The sequence below is a fragment of the Macrobrachium rosenbergii genome, chromosome 15, assembly GCF_040412425.1.
Source record: "Macrobrachium rosenbergii isolate ZJJX-2024 chromosome 15, ASM4041242v1, whole genome shotgun sequence".
In the NCBI taxonomy this organism is placed as follows: domain Eukaryota; kingdom Metazoa; phylum Arthropoda; class Malacostraca; order Decapoda; family Palaemonidae; genus Macrobrachium; species Macrobrachium rosenbergii.
The window spans coordinates 33,956,949-33,975,120 of record NC_089755.1 but is presented as its reverse complement, the minus strand read 5'-3'; the positions used below and the strand labels follow the sequence as shown (position 1 = coordinate 33,975,120).

Genomic DNA, 18,172 nt, shown 5'->3' with positions numbered 1-18,172 from the left:
TAAATCCCCTAACAGAGAATGACTTTTATAACATTGTCTTATTCTTTATCATAACTGTCTTGCAAGGGCGAAAAGCAAACGAAAGATAACGAATATAAAGCCATTAACAAAATCTGCAATTTTTATCGCTTATTGCTGACATTAATTTCGCTGTAACAACCGCTAGCAGAGTTGATTATGCTAATGAATGTTAATTTAATCTGCATGCTGTAATAATTGTCTGTTCGTTTTCTCTCTCTTTTACATACTTTAGTGTTCGTAAGTGTAGGGATAAGGTTGCCAGTCCGAATGCTCTTCTCTGACTAACTATCAGGTAAAAATTTATTGCTTTGACAAACAGACAATGGATTTTTTCAGGAAACGTTTCCTTCTCCGGCCACGATCGATCCCGGGGATCAATGCCGAAGGGATGCCAGTATTTCTGGAATAATATATATCATATACATATATGCATATATATATATATATATATATATATATATATATATATATATATATATATATACATATACATATATATATATAATATAAAACACTACAGTTATTTTCTTACCTCTTTCTCTCTTCGTTTCTTCGGAACTCCATGGTGGTGGCAGAGAATTTATCTTCAAACACTTGGAAGATACAAATTCACTCTAAAAAATATATGAACTTTCTTGCATTTTTTTCTCGAGGAGTGGCAAAAAATGCGAGCGGTCAGTGCATACGCACGCATACGCAAACACAGACAGACAGACAGACAACAGACACGCACACGTACACACACACAAACACACACACATACATACATACATACATATATATATATATATATATATATATATATATATATATATATATATATATATATATAAAGCCTATATATATATATATATATATATATATATATATATATATATATATATATATATATATATATGTATATATATATATATTTATATATATATATATATATATATATATATATATATATATATATATATATATATATATTTATATATATGTATATATATATATATATATATATATATATTTATATATGTATATATATATATATATATATATTTATATATATATATATATATATATACATATATATATATATATATATATTTCTAGACAGTTTTAGTAGCTATAATCAATTAATCAATCTAGGTGTTCCCGTAAGCTGGGTCTCTCTCTCTATTGGGAGAGATGTGAAACACTGCAAATGTTTTGCAAGATTCGTGGTATATTTACTTGCTTTGTACAGAAAAGGCCAGTCCCATAAATTGTATCTTGAAAACCTATCGATTCAAATAATCAACAATATCCCATGAGTCTAATATTGATTTCGGAATAACCTCTGAATGACAGAGCTTATATAAAAAGCATGTAGTATTTCCTATCACTCTAGTTTTGTTTTTAAAATAATCAAGTAAATTTCATATTCCCTTCGACCCTCATCTGAATTTAAATTTTCTCTCATTTTTCTGTTTGTAACATATCGTAAATTTCATATTTCCCTTCAACTCTCCCTCATCTGAGCTTAATTTTTCTTTTACTTTCCTGTTTTGTAAAGATAATTTCTGTCCCTGATTTTCACCTTATTCATGCTTCAATGCAACCTACTTGCGGAAAAGACAAAGTTTTTTATTTATGATAACAACACGCAAGTATTTTCATATCTTTTATTTTTTTACATTTTTTTTCTTTTCCTCCAACAAACCCGCCAAAAAACGAAAAGCAAAAAATTTTGATGGCAAGTGAAATCTAACTTTCAAAATCACGACGAAAATTCGAAATCAAAATCACAACGAACTGTGACGCCAGTTTGTCTAAATTATCAAAAGACGCAGGAGTCTATTTTTAGAGATACCTGAGGAAGCTACCAAAGTTGTTTAAGAAAGATCAAGCTTCGAATCTCAAAATCAGTTCTAGGAAGCATGTTTAAATTACCGAGACAAAGTAAACCATGAACGTAACTACAATAGAAAAGAGAAAACCTGTGAAAATACGACTGAATACAATGTCAAAAAATGCACCGGCGAAGTAATTTTTGTCTTTTTTAGTCATCTGTTCAAGTTTGACTTAATTTATTGAGATTGAGCAGGAGTGACTACTGACGTGTCAGCACCAGACGATATTTCGAAATTACTGAAAGATCTTTGAATAATTACGGTCGGATTGTTAGTGACTATTTCGCTTAGATTTCGGTTCCTTCTTTTTCCAACGCCTTTTTGAGCATTTCTTCGTTTTTATTTAAACTGATCTAAGTATATTTACAAACACACATACACACAAAATACGTATATATATATATATATATATATATATATATATATATATATATATATATATATATATATATATGACAAAGATCTTATTAAAGAAAATGCTCAAGCTCTGTTAAGTCGTCTCCCTCAGGCTGGCTGTCCTATGTTCGTTTAGTGGTAAGGGTTAAAACTTAAATGACGTCATCAGGCGTTATTTGCATTTTTGAGTGAAGTACTGAAATTAAAGGAAGGATATTTGATGTGGATGCGAAGTTCTGGGATCAGGAAATGTGTCATGAATGGAGTGTGGAATGTCTGATGTTTGCAAATGATACAGTGCTAAGTAGGTTAGAGAAGAGAAATTCCAGAAACTGGTGAAACAGTCTGAAAGTGGAGAAAAGAAAGTTGACAGTAAATGAGACCGATGGCAAGGTCATAAGGGTCTATGGAAATCAAGAAGTTGGAGCAATAAGTGTTATCATGGACGGCGGAAGCAGATGGTAAATACTTCATGGTAAGATGTGAAAAAAAGTGAGCCCAGAATAGGTGAAGCAAGAAAGATTAGAAAAAGACTTATAGCGCCTATGGAAGCCAAGTGGGAATGCCTGAAGGAACTGTTGAGCTCACTGTCCTTTATGAGGGTGAAGTATGGATGCTGAATGCAAATGAAAGAAAATAGGTAATAACCGTATAGATGAATTGTCTGAGTGGCATACTTAGCATAAGAAGATATGAAAACTTGTTAAATATGGAGACCAGTAAAAGTGCTGAAAAGCATAAAATAGGTGAAAGGATGACTCAAAGCATTGTTTGATGGTTCAGTCATGAGGGAAGGACAGAAGACGATAGGTGGTGAGAATTGTATGATACAGAGGTGTTAGATGATGGAAAGAGAGGATGACCTCGAAAGTGCTGGACGGATACAGTTCAACATTCTGAAAGCATAAGTCGGTGCAAGACAGAGGTGAGTGGTGCAGTGTGTGTAGGGAGCTTGACGTGCTAATGGCGAAGCATGTAGGTAAATACATGAAGTAGCTAATGTTGCATTATGTTTTTAGCACTTAGGGTTCATCCCTATTAACAAATCACTTGTGATATATATATATATATATATATATATATATATATATATATATATATATATATATATATATATATATATATATATATGTATGTATGTATATATATAACATTACAAACATATATATACATATGTATACACATAAGTATGAATGTGTGTGTATGCATGTGCGCGAGTGTGCGGGTGTCAATATTAAAGCCAACCCTTGCATAAACCTTGAAAAAAGTGAAAAGGTGAGCGCAACTAAATTGACAAAACTTTTTGCAATTTTACGGTGCTGCGACTCCTCTCGTACGCAGATTTCCAAAATAAAATTTTTAAAAACTTTTATCTTTTTTTTTTTTATTAGGGTGTGTGAATGAGTAGGTAGATAAGTCACATTTGTTACTATTCATTTTTCTTTGTGGGATGGATTTAGAATACGGTTTAGGACATGGGTAGGAGTGCAGGTTGAAGGTGGGGTTGGGAGATGGAGAGATGGGGGCGGGCGGTTCCCGAAGGGTAGGAATGAAGGCTGAAGAAATAAACTTGTAAAACTTGAATAAATTTGGAACTTATTATTTCAGAGCTGTTGAGAGGGGGAGGGAGAGTGAGGACACGGAGAGAGATTAGAGGACCAGGTGAGGAATGATCTGGGGAGGGAAAGAGAGAGAGGATTTCAGAAGATGAGAGAGGATTTTGGGGTTAAAAGAAGACCCAGGGTGAAAGGAAAAGAGGGTTAACAGAGGAGCTGGGGTCAGAGAGGTTACAAGTTAACAGAGGACTTGGGGTGAGAGAAGTCAAGAGGGTTGACGGAGGACCTGGGGTGAGAGAAGACACGAAGGTTGACAAAGGACCTGAGGTGAGAGAAGACACGAATGTTGACAGAGTACCCGGGGTGAGAGAGGACAGAAGAGTTAGCAGAAGACTTGGGGTGAGAGAAGACACAAGGATTGACAGAGGACCTGGGATGAGAGAAGACACGAGGGTTGACAGAGGACCTGGGGTAAGAAAGGACAGGAGATAACAGAGGACTTGGGGTGAAAGAAGAGAAGAGGGTTGACAGAGGACCTGGGGTGAGAGAGGACAGGAGATAACAGAGAACTTGGGGTGAGAGAAGAGAAGAGGTTAACAGAGACCTGGGGTGAGGGGAAGACACGAAGGTTGACAGGACCTGGGGTGAGAGAGACAGGAGATAACAGAGGACTTGGGGTGAGAGAAGAGAAGAGGGTTAACAGAGGACCTGGGGTGAGAGAAGACACGAAGGCTGACAGAGGATCTGGGGTGAAAGAAGACACGAAGGCTGACAGATGACCAGGGGCGAGAGAGGACAGGAGGGTTAACAGAGGACCTGGGGTGAGAGAAGACAAGAAGACTGACAGAGGACCTGGGGTGATAGAAGAGAAGAGGGTTGACAGAGGACCTGGTATGAGAGAGAACAGGAGGTTAACAGAGGACTTGAGGTGAGAGAAGACACGAGGGTTGACAGAGAACTCTTGGTGAGAGGACAGGAGGGTTAACAGAGGACATGGGGTGAGAGAAGACACAAGGTTGACAGAGGGACCTGGGGTGAGAGAGGACAGGAGATAACAGAGGACCTGGGGTGAGAGAAGAGAAAAGGGTTAACAGAGGACCTGGGGTGAGGGGAAGACACGAAGGTTGACAGAGGACCTGGGGTGAGAGAGGACAGGAGATAACAGAGAGGACCTGGGGTGAGAGAGGACAGGAGATAACAGAGGACTTGGGGTGAGAGAAGAGAAGAGGGTTAACAGAGGACCTGGGGTGAGAGAAGACACGAAGGCTGACAGAGGACCTGGTGTGACAGAAGACACGAAGGCTGACAGAGGACCAGGGGCGAGAGAGGACAGGAAGGTTAACAGAGGACCTGGGGTGAGAGAAGACAAGAAGACTGACAGAGGACCTGGGGTGACAGAAGCGTAGAGGGTTGACAGAGGACCTGGTATGAGAGAGAACAGGAGGTTAACAGAGGACTTGAGGTGAGAGAAGACACGAGGGTTGACAGAGAACCTTGGGTGAGAGGACAGGAGGGTTAACAGAGGACATGGGGTGAGAGAAGACACCATGGTTGACAGAGGACCTGGGGTGAGAGAGGACAGGAGATAAAAGAGGACCTGGGGTGAGAGAAGAGAAGAGGGTTAACAGAGGACCTGGGGTGAGAGAAGACACGAAGGTTGACAGTGGACCTGGGGTGAGAGAGGACAAGAGATAACACAGGACCTTGGGTGAGAGAAGAGAAGAGGGTTAACAGAGGACCTGGGGTGAGAGAAGACACGAAGGTTGACAGAGGACCTGGGGTGAGAGAGGACAGGAGATAACAGAGGACCTGGGGTGGGAGAAGAGAAGAGGGTTGACAGAGAACCTTGGGTACGAGGACAGGAGGGTTAACAGAGGACCTGGGGTGAGAGAAGACAAGAAGACTGACAGAGGACCTGGGTGATAGAAGACACGAGGGTTGACAGAGGACCTGGGATGAGAGAGAACAGAGGAGGTTAACAGAGACTTGGGTGAGAGAAGACACGAGGGTTGACAGAGAACCTTGGGTGAGAGGACAGGAGGGTTAACAGAGGACCTGGGGTGAGAGAGGACAGGAGATAACAGAGGAACTGGGGTGAGAGAAGAGAAGAGGAGTTAACAGAGGACCTGGGGTGAGAGAAGACACGAAGGTTTGACAGAGGACCTGGGGTGAGAGAGGACAGAAGATAACAGAGGACCTGGGGTGAGAGAAAGAGAAGAGGGTTAACAGAGGACCTGGTTTGATAGAGGACAGGAGATAACAGAGGACCTGGGGTGAGAGAGGACATGAGATAACAGAGGACCTGGGGTGAGAGAAGAAAGAGGGTTAACAGAGGACCTGGGGGAGAGAAGACACTAAGGTTGACAGAGGACCTGGGGTGAGAGAGACAGGAGATAACAGAGGACTTGGGAGTGAGAGAAGAGAAGAGGGTTAACAGAGGACCTGGGGTGAGAGAAGATACGAAGGTTGACAGAGGACCTGGGGTGAGAGAGGACAGGAGATGACAGAGGACTTGGGTGAGAGAAGAGAAGAGGGTTGACAGAGAACCTTGGGTACGAGGACAGGAGGTTAACAGAGGACCTGGGGTGAGAGAAGACAAGAAGACTGACAGAGGACCTGGGTGATAGAAGACACGAGGGTTGACAGAGGACCTGGGATGAGAGAGAACAGGAGGTTAACAGAGGACTTGGGGTGAGAGAAGACACGAGGGTTGACAGAGAACCTTGGGTGAGAGGACAGGAGGGTTAACAGAGGACCTGGGGTGAGAGAGGACAGGAGATAACAGAGGAACTGGGGGTGAGAGAAGAGAGAGTTAACAGAGGACCTGGGGTGAGAGAAGACACTAAGGTTGACAGAGGACCTGGGGGTGAGAGAGGACAGAAGATAACAGAGGACCTGGGGTGAGAGAAGAAAAGAGGTTAACAGAGGACCTGGGGTGAGAGAGGACAGGAGATAACAGAGGACCTGGGGGTGAGAGAGACATGAGATAACAAGGACCTGGGGTGAGAGAAAGAGAAGAGGGTTAACAGAGATCCTGGGGTGAGAAAGACACTAAGGTTGACAGAGGACCTGGGGTGAGAGAGGACAGGGGAGATAACAGAGGACTTGGAGTGAGAGAAGAGAAGAGGGGTTAACAGAGGACCTGGGGTGAGAGAAGATGCGAAGGTTGACAAAGGACCTGGGGTGAGAGAGGACAGAAGAGATGACAGAGGACTTGGAGTGAGAGAAGAGAAGAGGGTTAACAGAGAACCTCGGGTGAGAGAAGACACGAAGGTTTACAGAGGACCTGGGGTGAGAGAGGACAGGAGATAACAGAGGACTTGGAGTGAGAGAAGAGAAGAGGGTTAACAGAGGACCTGGGGTGAGAGAAGACACGAAGGTTGACAGAGGACCTGGGGTGAGAGAGGACAAGAGATAACAGAGGACTCAGGGTGAGAGAAGAGAAGAGGGTTAACAGAGGACCTGGGGTGAGAAGAAGACACGAAGGTTGATAGAGGACCTGGGGTGAGAGAGACCAGGAGATAACAGAGGACTTGGGGTGAGAGAAGAGAAGAGGGTTTACAGAGGACCTGGGGTGAGAGAAGACACGAAGGTTGACAAAGGACCTGGGGTGAGAGGACAGGAGATAACAGAGGACCTGGGGTGAGAGAAGAGTAGAGAGGTTAACCGAGGACCTGGGGTGAGAGAAGACACGAAGGTTGACAAAGGACCTGGGGTGAGAGAGGACAGGAGGTAACAGAAGACTTGGGGTGAGAGAAAGAAGAGGGTTGACAGAGAACCTGGTGAGAGGAGACACGAGTATTGACAGAGGACCTAGGGTGAGAGAGAACAGGAGGTTAACAGAGGACTTGGGGTAAGAGAAGACACTAGGGTTGATAGAGGACCTGGAGTGAGAGAAGACAAGAGGGTTGACAGAGGACCTTAGGTGAGTGGACAGGAGGGTTAACAGAGGACCCTGGGTGAGAGAAGATAAGAGGGTTGAGAGAGACCTGTGTGAGGGAAGGCAAGAGGGTTGACAGAGGGACCTGGAGTGCGAGAGGACGTTTGTTAAAAAGAAATCCTCGGATGAGAAGACCACGGGTATGGAAGATGTTCTTAGAGTGGCTGATGCGGAACCTGAGGCTGAGAGAAGACCTAAAAATGAAATGACCTGAGGCCTAACTGAGGACCTCAGGTGCTAAAACAGACCTGGCGGTAGGAAAGACCCAGGGAGAAAGACAAGACCGCAAGTGGGTTATGGGGTGAGAGATGGGCCTGGGGTGAGAAAGGAGGGAGAACTGTTTAGGTGTTGGGCTGGGGGGGAGAAGAGGGAGGCCTCTTTCTATCAGTTCTCTACAGCTCCGCCGCCAATCGATTCCGCTCCAGTAATTTACCTGAAGAGATCAGAAGTTATAATGAGCATATCTATCATAAGGACACATTTTTAATCACAACCAGTCGTCTTCGCTTAAATAAAGTTTATAAAGGCAAAACTGCCCAGGTGGTGATCAAACTATTTATATTAAGATTTTTACAAATTTAATAATTTAAAAAAGTTTCAATATTGGATCCTTGGAAGACACGCCTGGGCGATGGCACCAAATTTTTTTTTCACGGATTTAACACCTTAACCATTTAAAATTTATTTATTATGGAAATTGCAGATTTCTAGTAAAACGGTCCATAGATGAATTTTGTGGATTATGCCCCCCTTTTTCTTTGCGATGAATCTGGCATAACACTAGTAAAAATAAAACGATGATAACACTTGACTTCTATTATAATGTATTTAAAGAACATTCACTCAAAATCAACTCAAGATATTCCCCATATATATACTTGAGCCACGAGAACATGCAATATTTTACATTTCGACAGAAAGCACAGGCTATATTATTATAGTAAGCATCAAGTTTTCCTGAAGTAAACTTGAGAAAGTTTGACAACAATAAAAACAGCAGCTCTCTTTACTCTAACTCGGGAAACTGTACAACCTAACAATTTGGGAACCTGCAAGGAAAAAATATTTCAGACCAAATAATTCAGATGTCCAAATGAACGTAACTTGAAAGAACCCAACTTCGTTTACTTCAGGAGACATCAAAAGGAATCTTGAAATTCCTGGACACCGCTTGAGCATGGAAGACATCGCTTGTCTTCATTTAAAAGAAATTCAGAAATAAATTCATGTAGTCTTGCTGGGATGTTGAAAGAAGCTGACTGACTTCTTTCGAGTGGACTTGAAAAAATCCTTCAGCTGCATTAAAGAGACATTTAAAAAAATAAATTTTCAAAGAGAACCTGATAAAAATTACTTGACATCGTACAGGGCAAACTGGAATAACTCTTATTATCTTTAATTTAATAAAAGTAATTTGTTCTGATTTAGAATAAATCAAAACAAATAGGTTTTTCAGCATCTAAAGCAACTTAAAACAGGTTCTGCATCCCTTTGCCATATAAGAAATCGAAACAAATCAACTTTCTGCATCAAAAAGGGAATAAAAAAATACTTGCCTTCAAGATGAAACCTAAAATCAACCCCATGAGAGCACTAAAAAAAAAAAAAAACTCTCCCCAAGACCTCGTCACAGAATATCCTTTTAAATGTGGGAAGACCGGAAGCTTCCATTCCTTTTGCTCTTCAACATCACGAGTTTTGAGGCCCCCACCCCAATTAGCCCAGGCTAATACGGCGACGTTAAAAGGTCTAAATGGCCATTTTTACTGTTTAAGAGCTTTCGTTCTAACGCACCATTTGAACCCTGAAAGTCACTGTCCTTGTATCTTTTACTGTCAGTTTGTACCTCTTTTTGGCGTGTCTTCCGCTGGTATTACTCTCTTTGGCTATTTTCTGATTCTCTCTCTCTCTCTCTCTCTGTTCATTCGTCTATTCATTTTCTGTGGCATCCTTCTCTCATCTTTGTTTAAAGTACATTCCTATGCAAAAAAATTGCACGTTCATTATACACATATACATACATACATACATACACTATGTATACATATACATTATATAACATATACATACATATATACATATATATATATATATATATATATATATATATATATATATATATATATATATATATATATATATATATATATATATATATATATTTTTTTTTTTTTTTTTTTTTTTCAAAAAATATGTTGACAGAGATATATTTTCATTGACACAAAACTATTTTTTTAAACACAAATCCGACGTCTCTTAAAGTGCTACCACCTTGCCCTTCACCGAAATCGAAATGTTCAGCAAATCCGAAAGAGATGGCCACCACTAATTCTGATCCCACGTGCTCACAGTTCCCTCCCCAGCCACAATGGCAAGAACAGAACGCGAATATTAGCTTATGCGGTCTTTCAGCTTCCCGTAAAGAGCTGGATGGAGAAATTGAATATTCAAACTCTGGAATTCCAGTAACATTTCTAGAGCGATGATTGCATTTCTAATTAACGCTTTGACTTTCCCTCCTTTCAGTGGTGCAAAAAATTTGGAAGATTTCACCCGCATAACTTCACGTGGTTGTTAGATGACGTCACATTACTATACATCTTATATGTATTACAGAATGAAGAATGACAAGTTGGTGGAAAGTGTGTACAATATAGACGTATTAGGAGGAAGGAGGAGAGAAAAGCTAGGATGGGCTGGCTAGATGGAGTGAAGAAGGTATTAGAAAAGAAGGGTCTTAGTTTCCAGAATCAAGATAGCGTATGAGTGCGTGCAAGATCAAGGTGAATGGCTCAGGTGCGTGCGTGAGGCTGTGTGCGTAGGAGAGTGACATTGCTGACGAGCGTTCTGTGTAGGTGTACCAAGGGTTTAATGTTGAAAGTTTATATACATGGGTTTCATCCACGACTCAGCAAAGTATGAAGGCAGCACTAATATTTACACACACACATAGCTATATATATATGTATACGTGTGTGTATTTGCGTGTGCGCGCATGTGTGTGTGTGTGTTTTGTGAGAGAGAGAGAGAGAGAGAGAGAGAGAGAGAGAGAGAGAGAGAGAGAGAGAGAGAGAGAGAGAAATCGACTTCTGTCATTCTAACTTCAACAATCACTTCCGCAACAATTCTTGAACATTAAAAATAGTTTGATAAGCCCCAAATGAAAAATTCCTTACTTTACTAACTTTTCATCTAAATAATTCGAAAACAAACTGTAAACATCATTTCAGAGTCAATGAAACTTCAGCAGCATTTTCGCACTATAAATTTATGATTTAATGTAAGGCGCGAGGTTTGCACTGCCTACAAATTTTAATCTACATTATAAATCTGAGTGAATATAATGGACCGATAGGAAAGTCTCCACGCCAAGGGTATCTTACCATGAAAAGAAAAGTTGGGGAATATCTTGTAAGTTAAAATACGTGAAGGAATATTTCATCATGGGTAAAAGATATATCACGTGAGAAAATATCCGCTAACTTTTTTTCTGTCTTTTACTAAAACAAAATCGAATGAAATCAGGATGAGTAAGGAGGAGAAAAGAAGGAGAAGAGAAGATAAGGAGTCTTTGATCAGCTATTTTTATCCATCTTAATTAATAAACGAGGATTAAAAAGAAGTATTCCGTGCATTAAGGCAAGGCAAGAACGCCGAAGTGATGCTGAATAGCAGTTGCAATCTATAACGTTTTATCATTTTATTCCTTTAATAGCACTATACCACCTTTAATGCATCCGGGAGACCATGAATATCTTCTCAGATCCGCAGAATTTGTGGTTTCCCAGAAACTCAAAAGATCTCAGTCGCGTTTACTATGCTGTTTCGAACTGCACAAACGGAATAGGAGAACGAGAAAAACAACTATCCCTCAACAATGCTTTCAAGTGGTGGGGATCACCAGATAAAAAAAATTCTCGAAGCACGATCAGAAATAGAATAATCAAGTGGCAACGGTACACAGGAGCAACAACTGCAGTATTTAGAGTTTGCGAGATTCCTGATATCAGCTGAAGGACTGTAAGTGACCAATTAATTAAAAAAAACAGCATGACAACGCTAAAATTCTTCATTCACATAGGTAAAGCTTAAAGCCTAGAGTTTCTAGTTCTTATAAATGTGACTGGAGATAGGGTAGACAGTGCAGTAAATGGGGTAGCCTATACTGTGAACACATTGTCTTCCGTCATTTAGCTCTTGGACCATTAAACTTTCCTTCACACAGCCATGATATATGGTAAATATGAACTCATGCTCGTCCTTATTTATATGGTGTTGCCCTAATGAACATCAGTGACTTAATTTTGCAATCAACATAAATATAGCAGCAGAGGAGCCACAAATGTGACACTGCTAAACTCTTTAAGCAAGAAATTGCCCTGATTGCCAACTAAAATAAGATATGATAATTTTGAATAATTCATTCCTGCCTTGTTTTTATTTTGAAAATAAGTGCTTGTCATCACTTGATAGGAGACATCCGTTAGGCCTAATTCTCATCTTCTTGCAGACCCGAGCCTTTTTTAAGTGGCCAAACTCATAAGGAAATAGACTGTCAAAGACTAACCTCTAACGTAAGAAAATCGTTACTGCAGAATCCTAAATATGCAGAAGACAACACTGAAGAGAGGAAAAAGTTCCTCGTTGGACGAGTCAGTAGAGTTCTCGGCTAGTACTCTGCTGGCCCGAGTTCGAGTCTTCGGCCGGCCAGTGAGGAATTAGAGGAATTTATTTCTGGTGATAGAAATTCATTTCTCGGTATAATGAGGTTCGGATTCCACAATAATCTGTAGGTCCCGTTGCTAGGTAACCAATTGGTCTTAGCCACGTAAAATAAATCTAATCCTTCGAGCCAACCCTAGGAGAGCTGTTAATCAGCTCAGTGGTCTGGTTAAACTAAGGTATACTTTTTTTGAAGAGAGGAAAAATGCAGTACAGGAAACGTCAAGGATAAATATTTGCATTACAGTTAAGCAAATATTCACAAATCTGAAATAAGACTACAACACAAATAAAACTAATCAGACAAAACATCCCAGTGAAGTGCTGATACAGCAGAATCTAGAAGCAAATGAAGAGAACTGGCAGCATGACAAGACTATCAAGAACTGTCTGAGATAAAGAACCTTCATTGCAGTAGGACTGGCAATAAGAAAAGGCCATTAAAAAGTATCCAAGACACAGTACTAGCTCCTATCAAAAGGGACTATTGAACCTACGAATGGGGAAGAGATCTTCTTCTTCTTCTTCTTCCTCAGAGCTCTATACAGAATTTAATGAGCGCCATTGTCTCATAGGATTATCCACGAGTCTATTCCTGAAGGCTGTTCTTCTAACTATAGTAAGCCACACGTTAGGGTTTGAGAGTTTTAACGTGTGGAAAAGGATGACGTACAACATAATTTCGTAACTAAAGCGTTCGAAATTATATTTATCATGATTGTTGTTAAGAATTGACAATGAAATCAGATGATTATTAGGGCTTCAGAGTTTAAATCGTTGTCATTGTTTTCATTACGTTAATACCTACGTTTACCTAATGATAATGTGCGGGATCTATCAGATTTTACAGTGTTTCAAGCACTGGAAATAATTATCACCAGTATAATTATTATGACTGTTGTATTTTCATTGCTGCACTATTACAGCGACCACTACCACTACTATTACTACTACTATCAGTGCTCCTCTTACCATTAACTAACAGTTTACACTACAGAGACTGACAATGATAATCTACAGATCCGTAGCAAAACCCGGCGACTTTTCCAAGCTAGATTAATCTCTTCCTCGCCAGTGTCGAAAGAGGTAATCTCAAGTATTCGCAGGAATGATAGGATTTCTGGTTACGTTTTCGTCTCGAAAATCTCAGTCGTAAGTTCATGATGGTTAAGTAAACCAGCAGTGGTTCTTCCGTAAGGTTTTTTCACCATGCATTGCCCTAATTTTTGAGACTGCCAGTTTTTGATAAATCGTAAAATACTTGAGAAGAAAGTAACTCCTTATATGATACCATCAATATAATGCTGCCATTTCTAATAATAATAATAATAATAATAATAATAATAATAATAATAATAATAATAATAATAATAATAATGTCTCATCACAGCCATTCGCATCTCATAAATAAAATGTTACAATATTAATTACACTGTATTATATAATACTGATATAATTATCTTTCTCAACGAAACAAAAACCATTCTGAACCTCTAGAAATAACTTTGTACAAAAAGTTACAAGAACTTTATTCAACAATTATTCACAAGTGCTCTCTGAATGGACCACAAGTCCCTGTCGACGTGTAAAGTTAGTGAACAAACACGGTCATACATTTTGGAAAATCACGCACAAAGAATTAACCGCATTCGTGCGGAACAAACACGATGATGACACACGCACGTGTGCACATACACACATACAAATTAATTACCAAACATATTTTAACACTAAGCGTTTAGCCTTACGGGATATGGCTTTAGACAAAAGGCAATAATCACTGCCACATTCAGACTATAATGAGTGGAAAGTGGATGAACCAGGTTTAAAAAACTTCTACACCACTAGCTGCTTTATGCGCCTACATTGAAAGCTCAACAGTGACACGTCGAATTGCCTCACGTACTCTGCGCCCTTCGCCTTTTTCTGTTGCATGCCTCCCAGTACCTCTAGATACTAAAGCCCTCCACTTTCTCTCTCTCTCTCTCTTCTCTTCTCTCTATATATATATATATATATATATATATATATATATATATATATATATATATATATATATATATATATATATATATATAAATATATATGTGTATATATATATGTGTGTGTGTGTGTGTGTATATATACATATTTGTATTTGTACATATACCTATATATACATTATATATATACATATACACATTATATATATATATATATATATGTATGTATATATATATGTAATATATATGTATGTATGTATGTATGTATGTATGTATTTATATAACGTCTCAAAATCTCCATTGCTTTCAAATATTCATGAATATTTTCACTCTGTATAACAAAATTTTATTCTAAGGCAACTGAAACTCGAAGATGCAATGTGTAAATAAATTCAGGACAACAGATCTCGAGGCAGAAATTGTCTTCGTTCCAAATGCAAGTCCATTTCTCTTCATCAGCAACCAAAAGTTAAACTCCAAAGTTTCATAAGTTTCGGTGTAAATGTCACAAAATGCTGTTTTCATCCTTGCGCGTATCCCAAAGTCCAGATAGTATTTATGTATGTGTATAATATATATATAGTATATATATATATATATATATATATATATATAATATATATTATATATATATATATATATCTATAAAATCCTGAATATATATATATATAATATATATATATATATATATATACTGTATATATATATATATATATATATATATATACTGTATATATATATGTGTGTGTGTGTGTGTTTGTGTATACAAATATCTAAAGTTGATTATATATTTATATATACATAGTAAAAAATATATATAATAATAAACAAACATGTGTTTGTCTTTGAGAGAGTGCCATATGAGTAAAAAGAGAGAATATACAAACGAGAGAGAGAGAGAGAGAGAGAGAGAGAGAGAGAGTGAACTGAACCATACAGTCTCGCAATTATGCACACATCCTCACATGAATCCTCAAGACTGACAACACTGCAACTTATGCCCACGCGCAATTGCGCGCTAATGCATACGCACTGACGACGATGCTTTCAAGCAAACCCACATACGCACAAACGCAGCTTTACATCTAATGACATCATACGGCAAGTGGTGGGCCCTGGCCAAATCGTCTCGAAATATTTACGATATGAGCAAGCAAGAAACGGAAGTGGAAATGGAGACCGGGTTAACGGATGGGTAAAGGGAAGTAAGGATGTTAAAAAAAAAAAAAAAAAAGAGGGGGGGCGTGTTGGCGAGAGAATGATGGAGGGGAAGAAGAGCTATGGGAGAAGTGAGGAATACTTACCGGAAAAAAACGAGTTATGGGGAAAAGAGAGGAAATTTATGGGCAGAGAAGCATATCTATGGGAAAAGTGAGGATATTTGAGAAAAAGTGAGGGATGTTTGAGGAAAAGTGAGGAATATTTGAGGAAAAGTGAGGAATTTCTAGAAGTTGGGAATACATGTAGAGTAGAAGTGAGTAATATTATTTACAATGGGAGATAAGGGAGAACCATTAGGGGGAAACAGTTATCTTTGCAAGAACTGTAGAGTGAGGAACACCTAAGAATAGGTTTAAGGAATCACTACCCCTCCCCGGAGGGGGGAAGAGAAAAAATATTCCGGGGTCAGATGGAACATCTAAGGAGATTTATCTACTAGGCTATTTCTGTTATTTAATTTTATTTTACTTTTCATGTGAATTGGCGACACTCCTTACATATCGAATGAGAGAACTGAAGAATCTATGTTGGGAGATGAGGAACATCTTTAGGAGAGGTTAGGGGAACCTGTAGGTAGAAGTGAGGAATTTATATGAGTAGAGGACATCTGTGAGTAGTATCTAAGAGGAAGGGTGAGGAATATCTATGAGGAGAGGTGAGGGATACCTGTGGGTGGCAGTGAGGAGTATCTATGGCCAAAAAGGTCAGATCTATGGCCAGTCAATCTTGCTCACCTGCTCGACCGACCTAACCATGAGAGTTGCCATACACGGAATTTCGGTCCTAATTTCCACTCACTTAGTCATGCATATGTTTTTTAAGCTGATAAAAAGTCTTTTATCACCAATTAAAAAACCCTCTCGGGCACGAAGAAAAAATAAATGGTCGGTTATAAATCTGTCTTCATGGTTTTAGTGCCAGCAGTTTTTTTATTTTATTTTTTTATTGGGAGAAATGTGTACAGTTAATAACTTTAATTTTTGTCAAACATTGGAAGAAGCTGCTGATGCGTCATAAATATTAATTCTTTTTATTTTTTTGGATAACAAAAAATACAGCTAGAATTATGTTGAGAGAAACGTCTTTTCTTTGATGTTTTAATTCATGACTTTTTTCTTCCAGCTTATGTTAGTAGTTTCCAGTAGCGTTTGGATAATGTTTATATCGTTTCTTCACGTCTAAGACAAAATGTCCCTTATTCCACTATTTCCCGAGAGCTGCTTGTTAGAGTTCCGTATCTCCACCAGCTTCTGTCTCCTTTTTTTCTTATCTAGCCCGGAACTTTTTTCATTCTTATGTGTTCCAGCAGTTTCTCCTACTCTCACTGGTTAATGTCTGAGGTATTCTCTCTCTCTCCTATTCATTCTCTGTACCAGATTAGTCATTCTTCTTGTCTCTCTACTTAACTAAATGAACGATAATGCAAGATACAAGCCCTCAATTCAAAACAGAGCAGAACCGACAAAATCCCGCATGTTCCGGTTCTCTGAAGACTCAGCTGTTTTTTCTAAAACATATGCCGGTTCTGTGGGGACTAAAATATGAAGGTTCAGTTATAAGAAAATCTATGGTTCAGTTTTGGCTCTGCCGGTTCTCTGAGAAAATATGAAAATTTTACTAGAAAAGATTTTATGGTTCAGAAGGAACTCCCCATCCAGCCCTACCAGTTCTTCTTCTTCTTCTTCTTCTTCTTCTTCTTCTTCTTCTTCTTCTTCTTCTTCTTCTTCTCCGTACAGGTTCTCTCGGGACTGAAATATGAAGCCTCAACTACAAGAGAATTTATGGTTCAAAGTACAAGTCGGTTATCATCAGGAGGCAAAACTGGCTCGCATGGCTAATGTTAATTCCAAATATATTGCATGGCTAATGTTAGTGCTAAATATGTCTCTTGTGGCATAATGCGTTCTGTTGGCAAACTCGTGTGCAACTGACAGCGGATAAATAAGGGTGCTGTCATCAGCTCCGGGTTGGCTTGAATGGGCACTATAAATACTGAGTCGGCTCAAATTAATAACTTCGTAAATGAGTACACAATAAATAAAAATAGGTGTAATGAAAAGAATAATTTAATTCAGTAACAAACTACAACAAGAATAAGTGAACATGCAAAAATAAATAAAATCATTACAACATAATGCATACTAGGAGATATTTTTTCCATATAAAACTACAAAACGTAATTATAAATGGTTAAATACATCTGTAAGCACCTAAATAATAACCTAAATAATCTAATAGATACATTAATACAGCAATACATGAGAAATTTTCAAATAATAAATATGCAATAAAACATTGATTAAAACAGTCACATGATTAATTCCTTTATCATAAAAATGAACAAAGGAATACCTTATCTTTACGTATACCTTTTTGTCTACAGACACCATACTGTGTCCAGGAAAATTCTGAATTGATGAGACAAAACAGCCATCTTCTGAATATCAAATAAACTCC

General features: G+C 38.6%; 2 protein-coding genes across 3 annotated transcripts in view; both read right to left on the bottom strand.

Annotated features, from left to right (window-relative positions):
• LOC136846536 (connectin-like) overlaps positions 1–18,172 on the bottom strand; it is a 373,381-nt gene that overhangs the window by 342,126 nt on the left and 13,083 nt on the right. The gene's annotated exons all lie outside the window — the stretch shown is intronic.
• Positions 4,082–18,105, bottom strand: LOC136846309 (putative protein FAM47C). Its single transcript, XM_067117112.1, has 8 exons — positions 18,085–18,105; positions 17,380–17,463; positions 7,130–7,805; positions 6,460–6,606; positions 5,653–5,939; positions 5,040–5,447; positions 4,414–4,913; positions 4,082–4,280 (listed from the first exon to the last, which is right to left on the bottom strand). The coding sequence occupies exons 1-8, from the start codon at positions 18,103–18,105 to the stop codon at positions 4,082–4,084; spliced, it is 2,322 nt and encodes a 773-aa protein (XP_066973213.1).

Coding starts and splice junctions, on each gene's coding strand:
- LOC136846309 (XM_067117112.1), bottom strand. CDS start 18,105: ATGGTGTCTGTAGACAAAAAG. Junction 4,914..5,039: donor CAAGTCCTCTGTTATCTCCT/GTCCTCTCTCAC, acceptor CTCTCACCCCAG/GTCCTCTGTTATCTCCTGTC. Junction 4,281..4,413: donor TCTCTCACCCCAAGTTCTCT/GTTATCTCCTGT, acceptor CTCTCATCCCAG/GTCCTCTGTCAATCCTTGTG.